The sequence below is a fragment of the Nematolebias whitei genome, chromosome 10, assembly GCF_014905685.2.
Source record: "Nematolebias whitei isolate Nwh7 chromosome 10, NemWhi1, whole genome shotgun sequence".
In the NCBI taxonomy this organism is placed as follows: Eukaryota; Metazoa; Chordata; class Actinopteri; order Cyprinodontiformes; family Rivulidae; genus Nematolebias; species Nematolebias whitei.
The window spans coordinates 12589501-12611950 of record NC_056507.1 but is presented as its reverse complement, the minus strand read 5'-3'; the positions used below and the strand labels follow the sequence as shown (position 1 = coordinate 12611950).

Genomic DNA, 22450 nt, shown 5'->3' with positions numbered 1-22450 from the left:
GAAGCCACAAGTCTCCCGTTTTATTGCCCTGCTTTAATAGAAGAAAATAAAAACACAAACTGATTTTTTTTTTTTACATTTTTGCCAAGCAAAATGCAACAAGACCACTTTTATTTTCACTTTTGACACCAGCAGTTTTACATCACTTGTTTTCTCCTAAAAGCACGGGGTAACTATTTGGAGGAGGAGGAAGTGGCGTGACGTTGCTCGTCTCTATTACAAAATGCTGCTGCTCGTACTTCACTTATTAACAATAAAAAACGTGTACGTAGTCCCTCGCTACCTCGCGGTTCGACTTTCACGGACTCACTCTTTCGCGGTTTTTCAAAGTAAGATTGGACATGACACACATTTGGCTGATTGATGGATAAGTCGCACGGTTGGCATGGAATTTTTTAATTTAAAATAAATCTTTTAAAATTATTTAGCTCCTGCAGCATGTCGATTCTGCTCTGCAGCAAAGAAGTGGGCGTGACCAAGGGCGCTGGCCGGTGGCAGAGAGAGCGGAGATCATGACGTGCTGTGCTCTTTTAGAGCATTTAGAGTTTAGAAACAGTATTTAGATTATTGCAAGAGTGTGAAGGGTTTAAAATGCCTACCTATGTACTACTATACCTACTTTGCGGTTTTTCATTTATCACGGGGGACTGAGAACAGAAACCCCAGTGATAAACGAGGGACTACTGTATAATTAGTGACGCTGTTTTTAATTATTTATTCATATTTCCCTTCAGTTGCATGAATGTATTTACTCTGCCGTCATAGATTTGAAACGTTTTGCTGACAAAAATTAATTAAACTGTAAAAATGAGCCTGATCCCTCCTAACACTTTGCATATTGCTGGTTTATTTGAAGGTCACACTGCTGTTGCTTCTCACTGCTTACAATCCTCCCTTCCTCCTCTTTTACTCTCTCTCCATCTTCTTTTCTTCTTTATTGACTCCTATCCGTGACTCGCTCTCTTCTCTTTATTTTCCGCTCTTCTCCTCCCCCCATCATTACCCTCTTCCTGTCGTCCTCTCTCTCTCTAGCTCTCCATCTCTTATTCTCTCCATGTGTGTTACCAGTCGCTCATGACCCAGCTGTCCAGCCTCAAGCTGACTGTGGAGCACACACAGCTGGAGAAGCAGCACTGGGAGGAGCGCTGGCGCAGCGCACAGGTGCCTCCTCTTCCTCCTGCTCTTCCCTCTTCTCGCTTTAGCTTTTATTTATTTTTTGTCTCTGATTAGGCTGAGATTTCTGAATGCCTCTTCTTTTAGCACTCACACATGAAGTTTGCAGCATGTCCTCCTTTTCCCTTCTTGTTTTGTCTTGAGATAGAATTGGACAATAAAACTTTTCAATATTTATTAAGCTTTAGTGTTCAGAGGCCGACAGAATGAAAATCTGTTCTCCTTCCCTCGCTGTTGCAGTCTGTCCTTTTTGATGCAAGTTTGCATGCAATGCACATTTTATATAAGAAGTTAAAGGTACTCATTGCAAACTGTGTTAGAGAACAAGTCATCCTGATGGAGCAGTTTGAGTTTCCTCCAGTCTGTAAATAAACAAAAATGGCAGAATCAGACAAGCGTAGAATCTTGGGCAATTTTTTATTTTAGTTTTTATTTTATTCGCCCATGGAATGGCAGATTTGTTATGATACAGTCTCTGTCCGTCCGTTAACTTTCTTTTTAATAACCCATAACTTCTGATGTGCTCAAGATAATTAAACAAAACTTGATACTCATACTGTATGTATGATCACTAGACGGAGTGTCGCATACACTTTTTATCATCCTTGTTTATAGGTCACAAATCAAGGTCTAAGTGTATACAAGGTCTTTGCTTGTCCAGGGGATCGCTATAGATTGCCGTATAATAGTCTGTGGACGGGCAAATAATGTGCCGTATGTGATACTTCTGCTCGTTAAGTTTATAACCCAGCAAATTTGTCTTATGTTGTATTTTCCAGCAAAGTGGGTGAAATACATCCTGTTTTCAAAAGTGTTTCAATTTAGATTGCTTAAAAACATATCTATAATTTATAATACAAAAGGTTAAATTGTGTAATCTGGACCAGTTTATTTATGTGAGAAATGTTTCATACCCCATCCAGAGGACTTCCTCAGTCTATGGCCTACCTGACTACCTATGGGACAGATCTGTTTGGCAGGCCGTAGACTGAGGAAGTCCTCTGGATGGGGGACGAAATGTTTTTCACTTAAAGTGGAAGATTTAACCTGTTTTTTGTTATCTACCTGGATGATTGAGCTTACAACCCTATATCTATACTTTATTTAACCAATCAGAGCATAAATCATAACTGTCAAACTTCTGCATCCCAAACTTCTCTTCTTCGGTGGTCGCCACAGCTCAACTGTTTTCAGTCACTCCAGATGTTTCTATAAGTAAAGAGTCACAAGAGGTCAGATTAAACCATTCCCAAATTTGTTTTAGTGCTTTTAAATTTAAGGACACATTACCCATCATTTTGAAATTAAAAAAATTGTTCTGACTTGATTTCTTTATGAATTTCTGTTGGTTGTTGCAATGAGTATCTTTAATGCAAAAGCTGTGTTTGTGTAACTTTGGTGCTTTTGTCTCCATTTTGTTGAATATTTTAATCGAGTTCTGTTAAGTTCTGACTTTGAAGTGCTTTCTAGCCAGAGTTTTTCACTTTCGTCTCTGTCATATTAGTCCTAACTTTGATTGAAATAATTCTGCGGGTTCTTCGATTCATTCTGTTTTGCTCACTCCCTTGTTTGCTGCAGACGTCTAAAGGTGTCACTTATTTAAATGAAAGCAGCCGCAGGTTTGCATTTATAACCACACACCTGTCTCTTGACACCTGTCGTCTGCAGCAGCTTCAAACACCTGCAACCGGTTGGTAATTAAATTTAAAAAAAATTGAAAAAACATAAATTTAAGAAAATGCACACAACCCCTGAACACAGTCAAACTGCTTTACATATATTTACTACAAATACAAATTTATGAATCTACAAATGTTACAAACCGTTACAGGAATGAAGGTTTTTTATAATCAGCTCTAATTTAGTGTAGTTTTTTTCTTATTAGTAAATAAAAATTGCAGGTAAAAGTTAATCAAATTCTTTTTTTTTTTTGTCAATATTAGGTGGTCAATATAAAATATAAGTCAAATCATTTTTTTCGGGAACAAAATTTCTGATTGACGAGATCCTTTTTAAAGCACATATCGTTTATAGCGTTAAACATTTTAAGGCAGGGGGGTAGCACAAGGCCAGTTAAAGTTTATTTACTCCAGTTATGCAAATAAATGATGATTTAATCTTTTGAATGAGTTCTGGGTGATTTTTGTGACACGTTCAGGTGTAATCATGTCATCGACCGCCAGCCCATTAGTCATCTACATCTAATAAATCATTTTTAAGAGAACAGTTTGCTACGTTGCCCTAAACATGTATAAGCTGTGATATTCAGTGACGTGGAAGACCGTGTCAGTTCACAGTCATCCACTTTGTTTTCATCCACAGGTGGAAATCTCTGATCTGCAGCAGCTCTTGTCCTCCAAAGACTCTGAGATCGAGGGCCTGCAGACCCAGCTGCTGGCCAGAGGCGGCAGCACCAACGACAGCGCAGAGCGAGGTACTGACGAACCACGACAGATCCACATCTGTCAGTGCTGATGTGTGAGAGACGGCCAGCGATACTCCTGTCTGTCAGCTCACATTATTGTCACATTATGTCCATCATGTCTGACATGAACTATGACTGTTCTTGACTCCCTGCTGCCCTCTGCTGTAGAGGAGGTGTATATCAAGCAGCTGATTAACAAATGTAAGGCATCTGCTTGCTGTTCTCACTGGTCCAACTTCAAACCAAACTCCTTTTTCCCGCCATTTTATCCATTTGACTGATGAACTTTCAGTTTATTCATGTTCTGATTTAAAGATCAGACTTAAGCAAACTGGAAACATAAAAATGTAGATCCTTGAGCATGCGTTTGATTAGAAATTGGACCAAAGATTGTGTCTGTGTGTGTCTGAACAAAACATTACAAGGTGCAACAACTCTCTGCATCCTTTTAAATTCACATATCTTAAATAATGTGTCTTCAAGTTCATATAAGTAGAAATCTTATTTAATTGTACAACATTGTTTTATGCTGAAAATGACTGAACTCCCACTGGCTGCATTAAATGCAACATAAAACCACAGCAGGGCCACTTTTTAATATCCTGTCAAGCAAAGGAAGTGTGTGTGTGTGTGTGTGGGGGGGGGGGGGGGGGGTGGGGGGGGGTGGGGGGTGTGGGTGTGGGTTTGTGCGTGCGTATGCGTTGCATCCTGTTTCATATCATAAATCTAGCTCTAGCTGAGATGATGTTCCTCAACGCATACACCTTCTTTTTCCCCTCACATCCACACAGTTACCAGTGTAGCAAGTCATCAATAAAAAGATGTGCATAAACCATGAATATTAACATGATGGTGTAGGGGAATTAGCCTTAGATCAGATTAATGAATTCAAAAAATATGGGTTACAACTTAGATGAAACCTTTGATACCCACAAAGATTTCTTGGTCTGCCTAGAAATGCCCTCATTACAGAAGACGAGGCTCAGATTCATCGATCTTTACATATTGACCTTTAGATTTTTTAAAATAATTACAAATATGTGTAAAGATTTTGACTAATTTTGATAATATACTTGAAGGATTACATATAGTTTGTCAGTGTTGCAGAAAAACACGTTAGTGACCAGCTGCAAACAACAACAAACAAAGCATGGAACCTCTAACTGTGCAATACGGCAGAGTTTATGTCAGTAAATAAATAAAACAAACGGCTGAGTGCAGTAACGCTTGGCATAGTGATGGGCAATTCATTTGAGAGTTTATTATTTCTCTGATTGTTTAAAGTCAACCTGACATGATTGTGCTTTTCCAAACACTTAACAATTGTTTGACAGTTTAATTCAGCTAGAGCATTTCAATTTTAGTGCCAAGTGATTTTAAATTACCGTATTTTTCGGCCTACAAGTCACTGTTTTTTGCATAATTTGTATGCCCTGTGACTTCTACGCTGAAGCAACGTATTTATGGATTTTTCCCATATTTATAAACCAGGTTTTGGCTGAGATATGACCGTTTTCATTCATTCTGACTGAAAATATTGAACACTACCATTTTCAGCCACTAGATGGCATTCGAGTAGTATGGCATGCCGTTGAGTCATGTAATAGGTAAAAGTGGCTATTAATGATACAATCGGCTTGCCATAGACACTTTTCTCCAGCTTACGTGCAGCAACCGTCAAGCAAGCTTCATTTTGCTGCACTGCCCCGGCAAAATGCAGCTAACTTGATCATTGAAGTGCATTTATTAAGTAAATGTTCAACTGAGACAAACCTTTTACTATAATGTCGAGCAAATAAACAATTGTTTTAGATGCTTATCTTGTTAAATTTTGAAGAAAAGTGCACCATTCCACCTTCATGATTTCCTCCCTCTGCGTGCGCCCAGAGCACCGAGGCAGCAAATACTTCTGAAAATGCAGCTGATTTGACCGTTAAAGTGCATTTATTAAAGAAAAGTTAGACTGAGACACACCTTTGCTATAATTTCAAGCAAGCAAATAATTGTTTTTAAGTGTTAATCTTGTTAAATTCTTGTTAGTCCTCCCGTGCATGCTTCTGTGGCCGCCATTTGGCAGTCAGTAGATGTTTGGCACAACACAGGCCCACATTTCCTGGTTGTCAGCGGTGATGCGTAACAAATGCGACGCGTCATCGGTGACGCATAATAGATGCAACTTATACAGCGAAGCTACGTATTTATGTTTTTTTTTCCACTTTATTAGACATATTTGGACTGATGCGACTTGTACGGTAGAACAACGTATACGGCGGAAAATACGGTATACTAAAATAAATATAAATATACTCATCCCCTTTTTGCACATTATAAAGCTAAAGTAGCTCCACTAAACAAAAAAGGAAAAGCTTTTCCTTTAAGTGTGGATTTAAAAGGATGTTTATTGTTTTATTGGGTACAGGTTCGTCTTTTTGACTCAGACGGCGCTCGTCTTCTCAGTTACTGTGCATCATTTCATAAATCTGTGCTCTCTGTCCCAGGTGATGGTGTGTGAACACTCGTGCTGTCACTGTGTATTTGCTTTGCCTGTTTGTTTGCATTTGCACAGCTGTCACATCTGTCGCCATCAGATGGCGTGAACTAACCAAGGTGAAAGTTCTGACAGATCCTTGTCATATTTCTCCTTCGTGTCTCCTGTTAGACCAGGAATACCAGAGACTGAAGGTTGGGATGGAGTCTTTGTTGGCTTCAAATGACGAAAAGGTAAATTAAATCACTTTCTCACACTGCTGCTGTTAAGTATTTGTAAATGCATTTCAAAAGAAGTAATATTTGGGTTTGGTTCCAACAGGACCGTCGGATAGAGGAGTTGAGTGTTCTGCTGGGCCAATACAAAAAAATGAGGGATGTTATGGCTCTCGCACATGGTGAGACTTCCACCTGTTTATGTTCTTATAGTTAAACCATTATTCTGCCATTAATTATTTGTTTTAACGAGCTAGGGAGCAGTGAAGAGGAGCTGAGCAGCAGTTTAAAGCTAAAAGCTATCACACACAAAGCACACTCTGACATCATCAGATCAGAGGTATAATAATTATTTAATAAATAATCTGCTTACAAACTGGAAAGATTTCAAGCAATTCTCAGCAGTAATGTTTTTTAAGTCACTGTTTTTTTTGCAGGAAAATGAGACATTTCTTTATTTCTGTGCAGATGTCATCCAGAGGATCTTCTCCACTTATGCTCTCCTCCTCCCCCTATCAGAGAGAAATGGATTATAGGTAAATAAATAAAAATAATTCACAGCAAACATGCAGTACACACACAACAAACATAATGTTATAGGTTAGTGAAGTTCATGTCCTGGTTCTTGCAGTTTTCAGAACAACGTGGACACGTCGCTGCTGAGCACAGGCAACACAAGTTTCCTGAACGGATCGTCGTCGTAAGTTCTTCATCCCCTCAAGTCACTTTAACAAACTATAGAATGGAAACATGCTGAAATCTATTTAATGAGATTTCAGTGTCTCACTGGGTTGTGACTAGTTGGTGAACAACCTCGATGAGGGAATCTCCAGAACATCTTGCGATGTTCCTGGTGGTTGTTTCCTCGCAGATACGCTCGAGTTTTAAACGTGGTCAAAAAGAGTTTATGCGACAAATCCTTTCAAAATATTCACAACCAACAAGCCGCAAGCATTCGAGGCATCTCCAGCACCATATTTTGATCTATTTTATAAATTGTTATACAGTATATTTTATATATATTTATTTTATAAATACAGTATATTCTATCATTTAACTACTTAGACTACAAGCTGGATGACCCTAAATTTTCTGCTTTTGAACACAGACAAGACTGAGGTTTTGGTTTTTAGACCTGAGCACCTTAGGAATGAATGTTTCAGTCTTTCGCCCTCCTTGGATGGCATTAATCTGGCCTCCAGCTCTAATGTTAAAAATCTTGGTGTTATTTTTGGTCAGGACACGTCATTTATCCCCCACATTAAACACATTACCAGAACTGCCACCTGTGTAATATCGATAAAATTAGAAACATCTAAAAATGGTGCAGAAAAACTGGTTCATGCATTTGTCACGTCTAGACTGGACTATTGCTATGGTTTGTTATCTGAGTGTCCAAATACTTCTTTAAAAAGTCCAGTTAATTCAAAATTCTGCTGCCAGAGTCTTAACTGGGGTTAGTGGGAGAAATCATATATTTCCAGTTTTAGCTTCTCTCCTTTGGCTCCCTGTCAAATCCAGAATTGAATTCAAAATCTTACTTCTAACCTACAAAGCCCTCAACAACCTAGCTTCATCTTATTTTCTAGATCTTATTGTTCCATATTTTTCTAACAGAGCACTTCGCTCTCAAACTGCAGGTTTACTCGTGGTCCCTAGAGTTTCCAAAAGCAGAATGGGAGGAAGATCTTTCAGTTATCAGGCTCCTCTCTTGTGGAACCAACTTCCAGTTTCTGTCCATGAGGCTGACACATTGTCCAGTTTTAAGACTGGGCTTAAGACTTTCATTTTGATCAATCCTATAGTTAGGGTTGACTTGTTATGCTGCCATAGGACAAATTGACCTCATTTCTTAAATAAATTGTTAAAATGAAATAGTTTTCATTTTATACTATTTCTATCTTAACATGGGATTCTTGACCTGCCATTGTGTATCTGTTCCTATCAAACCCAGCCGGTCAAAGCAGATGTCCACTTGTCCTGAGGTTTCTTCCTCATGAGGGATTTTTTCCTTTCCACGGTCGCCTTCGTGCTTGCTCAAGATGAGAGTTCTGTGATGGAGTTAAATTCCAAGCAGTCTGCTCCTCAGATAAATAGTGTTTATTTTCATATATGAATGTTTCTGTTCAGTGCCATGAGATGAGTTCTGTTGTGACTTGGCGCTATATAAATAAACTGATTTTAAAAAAATTGAATTGAATATTTTGACAAATGTGCAGGTCTAAAATCTGAGCTGAAATTCAATCAGAATGACTGAAAAACTGCTTCAAATCTGCATTTCTTCATTTTGAAAATGTACTCCTGTAAATGTGGGGGAAACTGCCAAGGTAGACATGTGAGCAGCGGTGGACAACAAAACAATGTGCGTGGTCGAGAATGCAGTTCTGCAAGCCATGCACACTAAAACCAGTTTCCTGATTTCGCTGCCACACGGCTCACTGGTTGCAAACACTCGAAGTTCAGTGACACTGAAACAAAAAAATCACACACCAGTCTCCAACAGTCCCAGCCCAGTGAGATTCTCGTTGTTTTCCAGGCACCGGCACAGATTGCTCTCCAGCAGTCTTGAGGAGTTGCAGAGTGGGTCTTTACAAAAGGTTTGTTTAACACCACTAATAATCCAAATATTACATTATCAACTAAATTATTAATCAGTTCTAACTTTCAACTCTTTCTTCTTCTGATTGCTCACCCACTAACTCTGTGTGTGTGTGCTTTATCTCTCCCGTGTGTGCTGGGGCTTCAGGCTGTTGAGGTCCAGCCAGTTGAAACAGAATCAGACGTAGGGGCAGAGGTACTGATCTGCTACATGACAAAACACCAGCCTCTCATCCCACACCTCCTTTGTACACAGTACTTCTTTTCAGGGTGTTTTATTCTTTGTTTATTTTTTTTAATCTACGTAACGAAGAAGTGGCGCTTTATCTTTTTTCTTTTATTATAACTACTCACTTTGGTGGTTATTTTTAAAAAATGTGGAAAAATGTGTCTTGGTATCAGTTACAAAGACAGCAGATCAAGTTAACGTCGCCTTAATAGATTCTGATATGTCACAGAATTGTGAAAATTTTTGCATAATTTCTTTTATTAACTAAATGATCCTTGCTGCTTTTTCTAATGTGGGACGTTGTGATGCAACACTCCAGCTGCACTTTGACTTCCTCTGTCCAAATGACCCTCTGTAAGAAGTTCAAACTGAATCTTTCTTTAGTATAAAACAAAGAAATGCATCTTGTGCATTACACACACACACAGGGCCAAGACCTACCTGAAGTGGCTGTCGGTAGTGCTCGGCATCACCGCAGCCCCCCAGCTGTTTCGCTTCGTTGGCCTTTCTGCGTTATTCCTTCAGAGCCCTGCTGACTGTGATGCCTGGTCAGATGCTTACATCGTCACCCTCCAAAGGACATTCTGTTATTCAGCAGAGCGAAAGGGCAGTTCTCATAGTTTCCACCCAACCAACCCAATCTTATGAAAGACGAGAGACTCAAAACACAAATTCATTCCCTGAGACCAGCTATAAAAATGACGAGTTGTTAAATAATATGAGACAAAGTGGGTTATTATTTTTAGTGTTTCAAAAAAAGTTGCCATCTAGTTTTGCATACTTTGTGCTACTTTAACCATTAATACATCAAAACGTTCCGCTTACGGAGATGGGCGTTTTAGTTTTTGTAACGTCTGTTTTTTTTTGTTTTTTTTTATTTAACTTTTAATTACAGTTTCTGCATAGAAATACATTGAGATCTTCTAAATCCATTAAAAAACAATGTCTTTAAAATCTTCTTCAGCACACCTGCTCTAAGTGTCTTCTAACACTACTTTTAGCTTTTAACTAGCCTTTTGTAACTTTTTGCTTTTAGTCAGCATTTTGAGACTTTTAACTGTTTGTTTACATTTAGCTTTTAGCCACTTTGCTACTTTGGGCTTTCAGCTAACCTTTATTAATTTAAGCTTTTATCCATCCTTTTGATGTTTTTAGCTTGTTAGAATTAGATTTTTAGGTTTTAGCCATCCTTTAGCTACTTTTATTTTTAGCCAAGCTTTGATACATTTAGATAGACATTTGGTACCTTTAGCTCTTATTCAGCTTTTGCTGCTTTTAGCTAGGTGCTTGCTGCTTTTAGACAGCTGGCATTTAGTTACATTTAACTTATATCCAGGTTTTTGCTATTTTCAGTTTTTAGCTAACATTTTACTACTTTTGTCTCTTATTTAGCCTTTTGCTACATTTTGCTTTAAGCCAGCATTTTGATCATTTTAGCTTGACATTTGTTGCTTTTATAATTTTGTTACTTTTAGATTTTAGCCAGCCCTTTGATACGTTTTATACCTTTTGCTGTCTTTAGTTTTTAGCCTGCCTTTTGGTTTACCTTAAATTTTAGACAAACATTTGATACTTTTAGCTAGTGTTTTGCTACATAAAGGCTTTTAGCTGGCCTTTTGCTACTTTTAGCTTTTAGTCAGCATTTTGCTACTTTATCTTTTAACAAGTGTTCTGCTTCGTTTAGCTTTAACAGCTCAGTTTAAGCTTTTTCAGCTATATTTGGGAGGAAAATGTCAGTTTTCATTAGTGATTTTTTTTTTTTAGCACAAGTTGTTGATAGTTGTTAGTTACAGGTTTTTGTCCAACACTGTAATAACATATTTGAAAATACAGCTCAACATTTAATCACCTGTTTTATACTTTACAGAGTCCCCAAATGGAGCTGAGCAAGTACCAAACTCTGCCGGGGAAGCTGAGTAAAAAGAACAAACCGAAGCATGAGCTGAACGGCAGCAGAGGGACAAACACCGAGTATTTATCTCCTGTCCACCTCTCTCCTGCTCGCAACACAGACTACAACCTGAGTGAGTTTCTGCACCACAAAAAAAGACATTATAAGTTTTCGGCTAAATATGAGGTAACCATGGAAACATACTGAAACCAAACAGAACTTCCAGCTTTTCAATGAAGCAGTTTGTTGTTGTGGATAGATGAGATTTTCTTTAAAACATTAGTAAGTTTTCTCCTGAATGGTTGTAGATCTGTGCACACTGTCACATCTGGAGGCTTTGAGCTCCAAGCAGAAACTGAACCCTCCCAGGCAGAAACCAGAAAATAATTATTACACCAAACGGGATAGCTCAAGATAAACACATGATCACAGTTGATGGGACAAGAGTGACTTATCTTGTATCACAGAAGGGTTCTCCTGCAGTACAATAAAGTTATTGAATAGACAAATATCAGTTTATGTGGACAAGACACTTAGCTAAAGCATTCTGTTGTGTAGCTCCAGCTCAGCTGCTTTTAACCCCTAAAGTTTCTAAAATGGTTCATTTTTGAGAATATTTTCTATTTACCAGTAGTTCCTCATTTATTGCACCCCCCCCCCCCCCGGCAATAAGTAAAAATCCGTGAAGTATCGACATTATATTTATTTTAGTATTTATACATAAAGACTTTAGAAACCCTTCCCACACTCTTGAAATGTTCTAAACCCTTAAACCTACTAATTTTAACAACAAACTTAAATGTAGCTACTAAATTTTACTCACCAGCTCTGCAGAACAGCAGCGGCTCGGTTCTGGTCAGCTCTCTGGTTTGGGGTAGTGGCGGTGGGCTCCAGAGAGAAGCCGGACCTCCGGCGGCACGTCCCCCGCTTAGAACCCTTGTAGACCGGCTAGCAGCTCTCTGGCTCACCGTATGAATAAGCACCAAACTTTTTCTGATTAGATCAAAACTTTCCCTCTAGTATTTCAGCAGAAGGCAACAGGGCTTCTGGGTGGGGCACGGTTGGCTTCTGGGAAATGTAGTCCTTATGAGTGAGTATACGGTGTAGAATTATTGAGAGAAAACTACAAAATGGTGGCTCCTGTCCAAAGTCCAGTATTTATTTATTTTTGTACTGAACAGTATCCCGTACTGTCCCAATCACGTGAGTAATATTAAAGTTGACTATAATTTCATGTACAATTTTTTTTCATGTTCAATCTTACTTTGAAAAACCGCAAAAGAGCGAGTCCGCGAAAGTCGAACCGCGAAGTAGTGAGGGACTAGGGACTACTGTGTAGTATGAGAAACATATCATGCTTATTCAACAATTTTCAGTCAGGTCATCTGGACAGTTTCTTTTATTGTGTGTTGAAACGTTTCACCTTCCATCCAGAAGGCTTCATCAGTCAAGGAAACACACAACACAAAACTGATTCTTCCCCCAACAGCTTACTCCAAAGCGGAACAAACCAGTTATGTTGGTGCTAAGATGGTCTCTTTGGCACGCCCCCTCCTCCGGAGCCAGCCCTCTCCCTCGTCGACAGTCATGTCAAAATGGTTCAAAACCAACAAAGTCCATTCTCAATAATCCAGTTATACAATCCAACAATTTTCAGTCAGGTCATCTGGACAGTTTCTTCTTTTTTGTGCTGAAACATTTCACCTTCCTTCCAGAAGGCTTCATCATATTGTCGCTACTTCATCATTATCATGTTTATCTTGACCGTGTATACTGTTGGTCACCTGGTGTTGCTGCTGCAGTATTTCTATGAATTTGCTCAGAACTTGTGTTGGAAAACCTGAATCGATGATGATCACCAGGTATTGTGGCTGCTGTGACTTCAGCAGAGTCGTGGAGAAGGCCTCGTCATGAAAAAGTTCTGCTGAACTGTGTAACAGCTCGTTGGGGTTCGATTGATAAAAGGAAGAAACCAAGCTTGTCCTTTCTAAACCAGCCTCTTTGCTACTTTAGCATCAAAATGAAAGATTGACGTCTGTTGTGTAGTTTAACTCAACAAGAAAGTAATTCCCTCATTGTCGAAAGGCAAACATATTGTGGTATAGACTCTGTCTGTACATACGTACATTGTATGTACATCATCACCAAACAGAGTGTCACATACACTTTTCATCACGCCAGCTCCAAGGTCAAGGTCAAAGTTAAAACAAGGTCTTTGCTTGCCCGGGCCATTGATTGCTGTATAATAGTTTGTAAAGGGGTGTATAATGTGCCGTATACGGTTGAATAGGAAGTTCTGGATATAAACAGATGATAATAACAAACTTGAATTTTTAATGCTTAATAACTTTTTGTCAACTAATTTTGCTTCACTTGCTTAATTTTATATGTATTTTCTCCTCTTCTTCCTCCTTTGTCCACTTTGTTTGTTGTTGGTCTGAATGCAGTTCGCTGCAGGAGTGCCAGCGCTCCAGTTTTAGGTACTGTATGCCCTCACAGAAACGCAGACGTCAGTCATGCTCATCCAGATGTACCGACTCAGAGCACTTAATGCTCCCACAAACATGCATCATCTGTCGAACAAAAACATTGTTTATCTCATGAAGAAAACAGGATTTCTCAGATTTAGTAAAGCCTACGGACTGAGCTGAGTCAGGCTGAGGGACTGGTTTTACTGAGGATCAAGCAGCTCTAGAACCAGGAATATTGTGACTCCCTCGTGACTCAGAGGGTTGGTGAAGATAAAATGTGTCTCCGGCATTAGCATAAAGTTCAGGTTATAAGCATGTAGCCACTCATACGATATCTGAGGTTTCAGAGCTTAACGTAGGAAAGTAACCAAAAGGCTGTGTGGGTGAGGAGGGCAGGCTTAAAGCGTGTGTCGATGAGCCAGTGAACGAGTCCCAAAGTAAACAAAAAATAACGTGACCTGCCGACCTTTTTCACTCTCACGACCTCCCACTGTCCTCTACAGAGCAGACCCAGAGTGAAGATAAAATATCACCAACTTTACGTTGGAGATTTTACAATTTAGTTTAGAAGTGGATTTGCATGTTGCTGCTCAACAATAAGAAGTGCTTTTATTTTGAAAATAAAGGTTTGACTAATGCTGGCCTCTGCTTCTCTTCTCCTGTCACTAACCTCCTCTGACTTAGGATCTCCAGGAAAACATGACCTGTATGACGTCGGTGGGTATTGATGTTGAGAAGCTGTTTTTCCCTCGGCTGCATTGGTTGCAGTGATTTTTTTAAATTTTATTTCATTGATTTCATGGCTCTTTGTGATTGGTTTGCGTTATTTCAGTAGTGTTTGCTGTCTGTAAATATACGTTCGTTGCCATTCTGTGACTCGGCATTCATTATTTTGCGTAGAATGACCATCATGTCTCTTTGTTTTGTTTTGCCACAACAAATGCTGCCTCGTAATGCATCTCTTGCATCTTCATACAGTTGTTGGTTGCTCTTTTGATGTTGTCGTTTTCCGTTTATTTGAAATCATTTTCATTTTAAGCTGTTTTTGTTATTGCTGTGTGTTTTTTTTTTTAAAGATGTTTATGTTAATTTGTCTTCACAACAAATAGAACCTATTGTCTGAAACAGAAGACTTGGTCCTGGGCTCCACATGTGCCCAAGCAAATATCAGTTTATTGTAACAAGTTTATTTCTAAAGTTTGTGTTCATATTTTTCATAATACTTTTTCAGCTGTGTATAAAATATTGTGTGTAAAAAGGCAAAAACTACTGGAAGTTTTTATTTACAGGTCCAAAGAACTCTTTATTTATATAAAGAAATCTTACCGTGTCGTTTGTCTTGGAGCAGTTTACTGATCCGTGCCCAGTTACAGGTCATTAATTAACCGCTAATAAACCTGTGTACTTATTGTGTTTACGTCCTGCAGGCCATTCAGAGAAACTGGAGGAGTATATCCTGTCAGATCAGTCTCCGCTGTCCTCTGGAGTGGACTCTGGACAGCAGTCTCCTGTCTCCCCAGAGAAAAGGAAAGGCCAACGAGGCATAAAGAAACTCTGGGGGAGGTAAGTTTTGAAGCTTTCGCATTAAAAACATTTGCTCGTATTCTGTTTTACACTCTTTGGAAATCGAACGCTGCTTGTGTTGTCTCCAGGATTCGTCGCAGTCAGTCGGGCAGTCCCGTCCAGGTTCACGACCCGGAGCTGGGAGACTTCAAAAGGGGGGGCTTCAGAGCCACAGCTGGACCTCGATTGGCCCATTCAGCCAAAACACGGTACACCAACACATTTATGCATAAAGCCGTATGAAGACGTGTTACAGAAGGATGTTACACTAAACTGTAACATCATAATAAACTCTGTCGTACATGATTATCATGTTTTAAATGTTTGACTTCTATGACAGCATGTAGCTAACTTTAGCTGGTATTCAAAGAAAATGTGTATTTGTCGACGCTGTCAGGTTAAAACCTTGTATCTCCATTTTTCCACAATTTTCACGTTTGAATGAATCAACTCTACTGGTCACCCTTCACACCATCTGTGCTTTTGTGGATGGCTAAGTCATAAAAAGTGTAAAAAAAAAATTGAGTTTGACTAATTAAAACAAAATTTTTATTTGATTTTTTCCTGAAAAATTGTGTTTTTGGAGAGACATGCTTTCTGCCTGACGACAATGATATATAAATTCTTCTTATTTCAATAAGTCAAATAGAATGACTCTTTCAGAGTAAATGAAATCATTTTGTGGCAACTTTGTTCCACAGTTATGCTTGATTATAAAAATATCTCAATTGTTCTCTTTAAACAACTCTTGATAGATATCTAAGTCTGTAAATTGACAACAGTAAATATTTAGATAGCTGCTGGGGATGAAACTTTTCTTTTTACCTCTCATCTTGTAGCATTTATGGAGCATCGTGGAGCAAAAAATAATCAGAAATACCCTCCTGCCATTCGTTTATGCATGTTGTGAGCGCCAAGTGTAAGAAAGGTTCTTTCAAGAATTGAGTAGCCATGCCAAAATTCAAGATGGCGTCCACCATATATACCTTACATGTAAATCGACCACCCCTATCATTTGAGGAAACTATATACTCTTTAATGTTTATATTGCTTAAAAGTATAGTTTCCTTGAATGATTGGGGTGGGGGGTGGGGTGGCCAAAGATGAATCTATGGTGGCCAAGGCCACCATTGGCCGCCCCCTGGCTCCGCCTTTGTGCCTGGTGGTGGATAAAATGACTCCTTCCACTCGCCAGGATCAGTCACTACATCGACTCAGTCAAGAAAAAAAAACTACCTCTGCTCTTCTACACAGTTTAACTTCTACAAACTTGAACATCTTGCACCAGTAACATTAAGGTTTACTTGTACTCGCTGTTCAATTCCGTCCAGAAAAACACTTATCTTGAAAACGACAAACAATAACTATTCGAATCTCTCAGCGACGGGGGACATCAGCATACCGCTTGTCTTTAGTCTGATTCTACTTGCACAATAAATACTAACCTGGAAACAAAACCTGAGGTCCAATTTAGTTTAACATTTTGGATTGAGATATTCGGTGTGTTTATTTTCATTAATTTACTGGCACATTTGACCAATGAGGACTTTAAAAGAAATAGTTCTGTGGCCCCTTCCAGCCCTTGATTCATACATTTGCTCATAAGTGATCTGGGGCCAAAAAGTAAAAGAAAGTGACCGGTGTACTGTAAGTAGTTGTAGCTTCAGAAGTCTCATGTAAAATCTTATTAACTCTGATATATTGACAGAGATCTAAAGTTGCCGTTTTCTAAGTGGAGCACAGAGCAAGTGTGTGACTGGCTCGAGGACATCGGACTTGGTCAATATGGCTTCCTGGCTCGGAACTGGGTCAGCAGCGGTCAGACGATGCTGTCTGCCAGCCCGCACGACCTGGAGAAGGTGCGGACACACACAATTAGAGATGTCTGTCGCTTTTCAGCCTCAGATATGTTTCACTTCCTCCTGTCTGATCGTTGTCACCGTCCGTCCGTCCGTTTGGCTGTTAGTAACGCTCGTCTCTGTCTTTCAGCCTGATCTTTAGTTTTGCCTCGTACCTCCGTCTCCCTCGTCAGCATCATTTTAATTAAATAAACCAACCTGACAGCTCTTTTTTTCCTCAGGTGAACCTCCTTTAGCATCACTTTTATCTTTCTGTCTGCAGGAACTGGCCATGAAGAATCCACTCCACAGGAAGAAGCTCCAACTCTCCATGAAGAATGTCACCAGCAAACAGCCGGAGAAATCTGCAGAGCTGGATTACGTCTGGGTCACTCGTACGAAATCACACACGGACACACGCAGATACTCATTTATCTTGACATTGTTTTCCTAAGAAAAAAAACATACAGTTCTATGACTAATGCAGATCTTTAGAAATCTGGACAGATGAACACATATTTTTTTTACAGTTCTGGTCAATGTGTGTTTTCCTTTTACCAAAAAATAGTACAATTGGTTATCTTAAATAAATATGTATTTAACAACATTTAGATGAACTAAACTGTGGCCTACCAGTTGATCAGTTAATTGGCCAATTGCTTTTTTATGGCAAATATTGGCTAAATTATTCAGTCTACTTCTACTAAGTTCATGTTGTCATTTTGTTCCAGGATGGCTCGACGACATCGGCCTTCCTCAGTACAAGGACCAGTTTAATGACGGAAGAGTTGATGGACAGATGCTGCAGTACCTCACTGTGGTGAGTTGAAGATGTCACTGCTTTTGTTCTGTATAATTTAAAAATGATAAGTCGTGTTTTTGCTACCTTGCAATGAAAAATGTTTTTTTTCTGTATGTGCACTCATCTTTCTTCCCTCCATCTCAGAATGACTTGCTGTTCCTCAAAGTGACCAGCCAGCTGCACCACCTCAGCATCAAGTGTGCCATTCATGTTCTCCATGTCAACAAATTTAATCCGAACTGCCTCAAACGCAGACCCAGCAATGAGGTAGTTTAAAGAATGAGTCACACACACACATACACACACACACACACACACACACACACATATATATATATAGTAGTCCCTCCCTACTTCGCAGTTACAAATAAAGTCCAGTTATTTTTGTATTGAACGTTTTTTGAATTCATCATGTCCTGGATGAGTGAGAATCTTCACCAGCATACTTCGCAGTTAGTTTTTCGCGGACCCACTCTATCGCAGTTTTTTAAAATATGATTGGACATAACACACAATGGGCTGATTGATGGATGAGCCGCACGATGAGCATGGATTTTTTTATTTAAAATAAATTGTTTTATATTATTTAGCACCTCCTGCACCTTTGTGCAGTCCACATTGCAGGATGAGCTTCCTGCTGCAGCTGATCAGCTGTTCTCCGTGCAGAGCGGAGAAGTGGGCGTGGCCAAGAAAGCTTGCAGGTGGCCAAGAGCAAAAATCATAACATTCTGTGCTCTTTTAGAGTGTCTAGTTTAGAAACATTGTTTAGAATATTGCAAGAGTGTGGGAAGGGTTTAAAACGCATATATATATATGTTGTGTTTTTTGTGTACTTACACTGGCCTGTGTTCCTGTGTGTTTCAGAACCAGTTCACTCCCAGTGAGGTGGTCCAGTGGTCCAACCACCGGGTCATGGAGTGGCTCAGATCTGTGGACCTGGCTGAGTATGCGCCCAATCTGAGGGGCAGTGGTGTGCACGGAGGGCTGATAGTGAGCACTTAAAATCAAACTGTTTATGGGTTTGAAAAAGAATTTGCAGGAATCATCGTACGTTGTCTGTTCTCTGATAGATGCTGGAGCCTCGGTTTAACTCCGACACACTGGCTATGCTGCTGAACATCTCTTCTCAAAAAACACTCCTGAGGCGCCACTTAAACACCAACTTCAACAACTTAGTGGGGGCGCAGGCTCAGCAGGAAAAGAGGGAATACATTGAGGCAGCAGGATATTCCCCACTCAACATCACTGCTAAAGTCAAGGTAAGAAAACACAAAAATACACCTTTAAGATACGCAGAGGTGGCAAAATGTAGCAAAACAGAACCACACATGCAGTTAGCCTGTCTGTTCCTTTATGTGTGAAGAAAACATCCTAATCTGTGGCGAGGCCTCGGTGTGTCAGCTCACTTTAATCTCTGAGCCCTCCTCTGTCGTTTATCCTGTGAATGCAGGACGCATCTGCTTTTCCTCGCAGCTCTAAGACTCTGCCGTCGCTGCAGCCTCAGTGTTAAGACCCTCATTGCTCTGCTGAAGAAATACTGGAAAATAATCCAACCCAAAGCACAATTTACTCTTAGCTGAACCAGGTTCACCCTCCAACACTTGGATCTGACAGTTTTTAAGCTCTGTGTGCAGTCATATTATTGAGGCTAGTATAAGCTGGTATGCTGGATAAACCACATAAAAATAGATTTGTTAGAGGGAGAATGTGTGGTTTGTAGCTAGAGCAAGCTGAAAGAAAACATATAAAAACTGTGGCGTTTCACTTCCTGTTGACACTTATTACTCACAGGCAGTGAAACCAACATAACGTGTAGATGAACCAACTAAAATAGACCCTAATCTAGTTGATGACACCCACACAGCTTTAGTGTGCATCAAAGGAAGTACCTGTATTTTAGCAGTTAAAGCTTTATAGTTATGTTATCTTTGCCATAATACAGAACTGCTGTTAATAAGAGTGTCAAATCTTAACCTTCTTCTCTGCCAGTTTGAGCTTGTTTTGTTTTTGTGTTGTCTGAAGAAACTTTTACTTCAATAAAATTATTTGTTCAGCACAGTTACTCATGAAAAGTCATCTTGTTGTACTTTACAGATACACTAAATTATTCTAATCCAACTTCATATGGTCCAGTTCATTACGTTAGTTTGAAACACTAGAGCTCCAAAATGCTGTTTAAGTCGTCTTTGAGCCTGCAAGACGTTTTTAATGCTTCTTAAAGGTGGTATGTCGCTGAGCTGCAGGTAGTTGGTGAATGGCATTCATGAGGGAGTCCCCTGAGGGACTCCAGAATGTCCTTCTGCCATTGAGGAACAAAGCAAAAAATAAGGTGGGAACTAAATAATGTGCACGGCAAAGAATGCACTTTTAGAAGCTGTGGTTTTTAAAACCTGGCAGTTGAAAATGTAATTGCACGGCCACTTGGTCGTAAACACTGAGTTCAGTGAGGCTGCAACAAAAAAAATAAAATCAAGTATTTTCTAACAGTTTTGCAGCAATTTTGAGATTTGTTTTCACCCACTAGCTTCACAACACTCGCAGCTCTGTGAGATACCACCGTATGAAACATGAATAATGATTGCAAAGGTTAAAAGCCCTAAAACTGAAACCTTCTGAGAGGGTTCAGTGGGTTTAGAAAAGTTAAAACGTGACAAAGTTTTTTTCTCTCTCTCATTTCCTGCAGCCAAAGAAGTTGGGCCTCTCGAACCTGACGCACCTCAGGAGGAGACGACCCGATGAGTCCACAGACTACATCTGTCCAATCGAGTCGTCCCCGCCTGAGTCGGCACCAAACGGGGTACAGATGCGACCGTTTGTCAGCTTCAGAGGTCTGAGCCCTATTCTGGACCGGGAGCCCACCAGGGACCAGGTGGGCCGCGAGGAGACTAAAGCAGACACATTGCCATGACAACAAGGCGATGCTGTGCCAATACCACGAACGACTTAAGTTGTCCAGCTCCCCATGGACGAATCAGATGCTGCTACTTTGCTTCCTTTGCTTGCAGCCCCGATACCTCAACCTGCCCCCTCCCTGCACCTTTAAACCCCGCCCATCAGCCCCACCTGTGCCTTACTCCCACAGAGACGCCCTGATAAATCCGACCGACTGATTTAGTTGGCTGCCCGTCATGCTGCAGGGTGCTCTAAGACATCATGGATTTGACACTTGAAGTATTTTGCTCTCACTAGTCAGATGCCGAACTAACCTCAGACCTGTGCCATGAACCCAGCCTCGCTCTCTGGACTCTGCTGCATCACTCCCTCTAATGTAGATGTCTTTACAGGTGTTATTCAGCTGCTGCATGATTTACACCTTTAATCTTTTCTGAGATAAACTTGTGCAATATTTGCATAATTTTATGGAGGGATTTTATTTATTATTTATGACACTACAAAGTTAATGATATAATAGTGTGTTTTGTACAATACTTTAGTTGTTGTTTTGTTTTTACATTACTTTCATATTTAACTAACAGTATTTTTATAACAATGAAAATTTGCAAAAACTAACATATGTAAATGTCAAGATTTATAAAATCATTTAATAAACTAAATATTATCTGTAAAAGGTTTTTGTGTGTAAAGTTGTACATTGTCTGTATACTTAGACTGAATCATATATTTAGAGGTAAAACAGAGTCTGGTTCTGCAGTATGGTCTTGCTTTTTCCAGGAAGCATGCATTTTATTATGTCTCTAATATACAAAACACAAAAAAGAAGATTTGATGCAGCTGCCTACAAACAAAATTGTCTGTGCTGCTTTGTGGAGCCAGCATGTCTCCGTAATCTGCATCATCCACTAACCTGCTTTCATCCTCCTCATCATGTCTGTCATGGCTGATTATGACGACAGCTTCACCCTCAACTGACCAGTCCAGCCTCCATCAGCATGCCAGCCCTGTTAAAGGTGACATGGGGGTGCATGCGTGTGTCTCCATGTTCCGCTCCAGGTACAAAATGTCCCCATGTGAATAGACTAATCCCAATCTTTAAAAAATGGCATGTTGTGCGAATTGTAAATAAAAACAGAATCTCATAAAACCATGTTTTATTCGTAATGGGACATAAATGTCAAATGTTGATGCTAAGGAATTGTACTTTTTTTTTTACGAGTTAATTTTGAATTTTATGGCAGCAAAACACATTAAAAAAAAGTTGTACCAGTGCCCTGTTTCTCACTGAAGTGCCCCTTTTCTATTGACAACAGTCTGTAAATGTCCAGGAACAAAGACCGGTTGCTGAAGGTTTTGGAGGGAAATTTGTCCCATTCTGGTTGGATGTAGGATTCAAGCTGCTCAGGCCTGGGTCTGAGGGATTTTTTTTGCTGGATGTTCAAAAACCTTATAGTAGTCCCTCACTACTTCGCGGTTCATTTATCGCAGACTCGCTCTATCGCAATTTTTCAAAATATGATTGGACATGACACACAAGTGGCTGATTGATGGATGAGCTGCACAATCGGTATGGAATTTTTATTTTAAATACATTATTTTAAATTATTTAGTGCCTGCTGCACCTTTGTGCAGCCCATACTGCAGGATCAACTTCCTGCTGCAGCTGATCAGCTGTTCTCTGTGCAAAGCGGAGAAGTGGGCGTGGCCAAGACTGCTTGCAGGTGGCTGAGAGCAGGAGAGGCAGAGAGGAAAATCATGACATTCTGTGCTCTTTTAGAGCTTTTAGAGTTTAGAAACGTTGTTTAGAATATTGCAAGAGTGTGGGAAGAGTTTAAAACGCCTTAATATATATATATATATAT

The 22450-nt window shown here is 39.7% G+C and overlaps 1 protein-coding gene across 1 annotated transcript in view; it reads left to right on the top strand.

Moving 5' to 3' along the window:
- The window catches only part of ppfibp2b (PPFIA binding protein 2b), a 71217-nt gene extending 50394 nt beyond the window's left edge, over positions 1–20823 (top strand). The window contains 16 exon segments of the mRNA XM_037683366.1: positions 3496–3607; positions 6258–6319; positions 6408–6641; positions 6770–6837; positions 6933–7001; positions 8838–8898; positions 10996–11152; positions 14918–15053; positions 15143–15262; positions 16762–16912; positions 17175–17286; positions 17623–17711; positions 17838–17960; positions 18558–18683; positions 18764–18952; positions 20377–20823. Coding sequence (XP_037539294.1) covers positions 3496–3607; positions 6258–6319; positions 6408–6641; positions 6770–6837; positions 6933–7001; positions 8838–8898; positions 10996–11152; positions 14918–15053; positions 15143–15262; positions 16762–16912; positions 17175–17286; positions 17623–17711; positions 17838–17960; positions 18558–18683; positions 18764–18952; positions 20377–20601 — 2034 coding nt within the window. The 3' untranslated portion in view covers positions 20602–20823.
- Positions 20824–22450: the final 1627 nt, after the last annotated feature.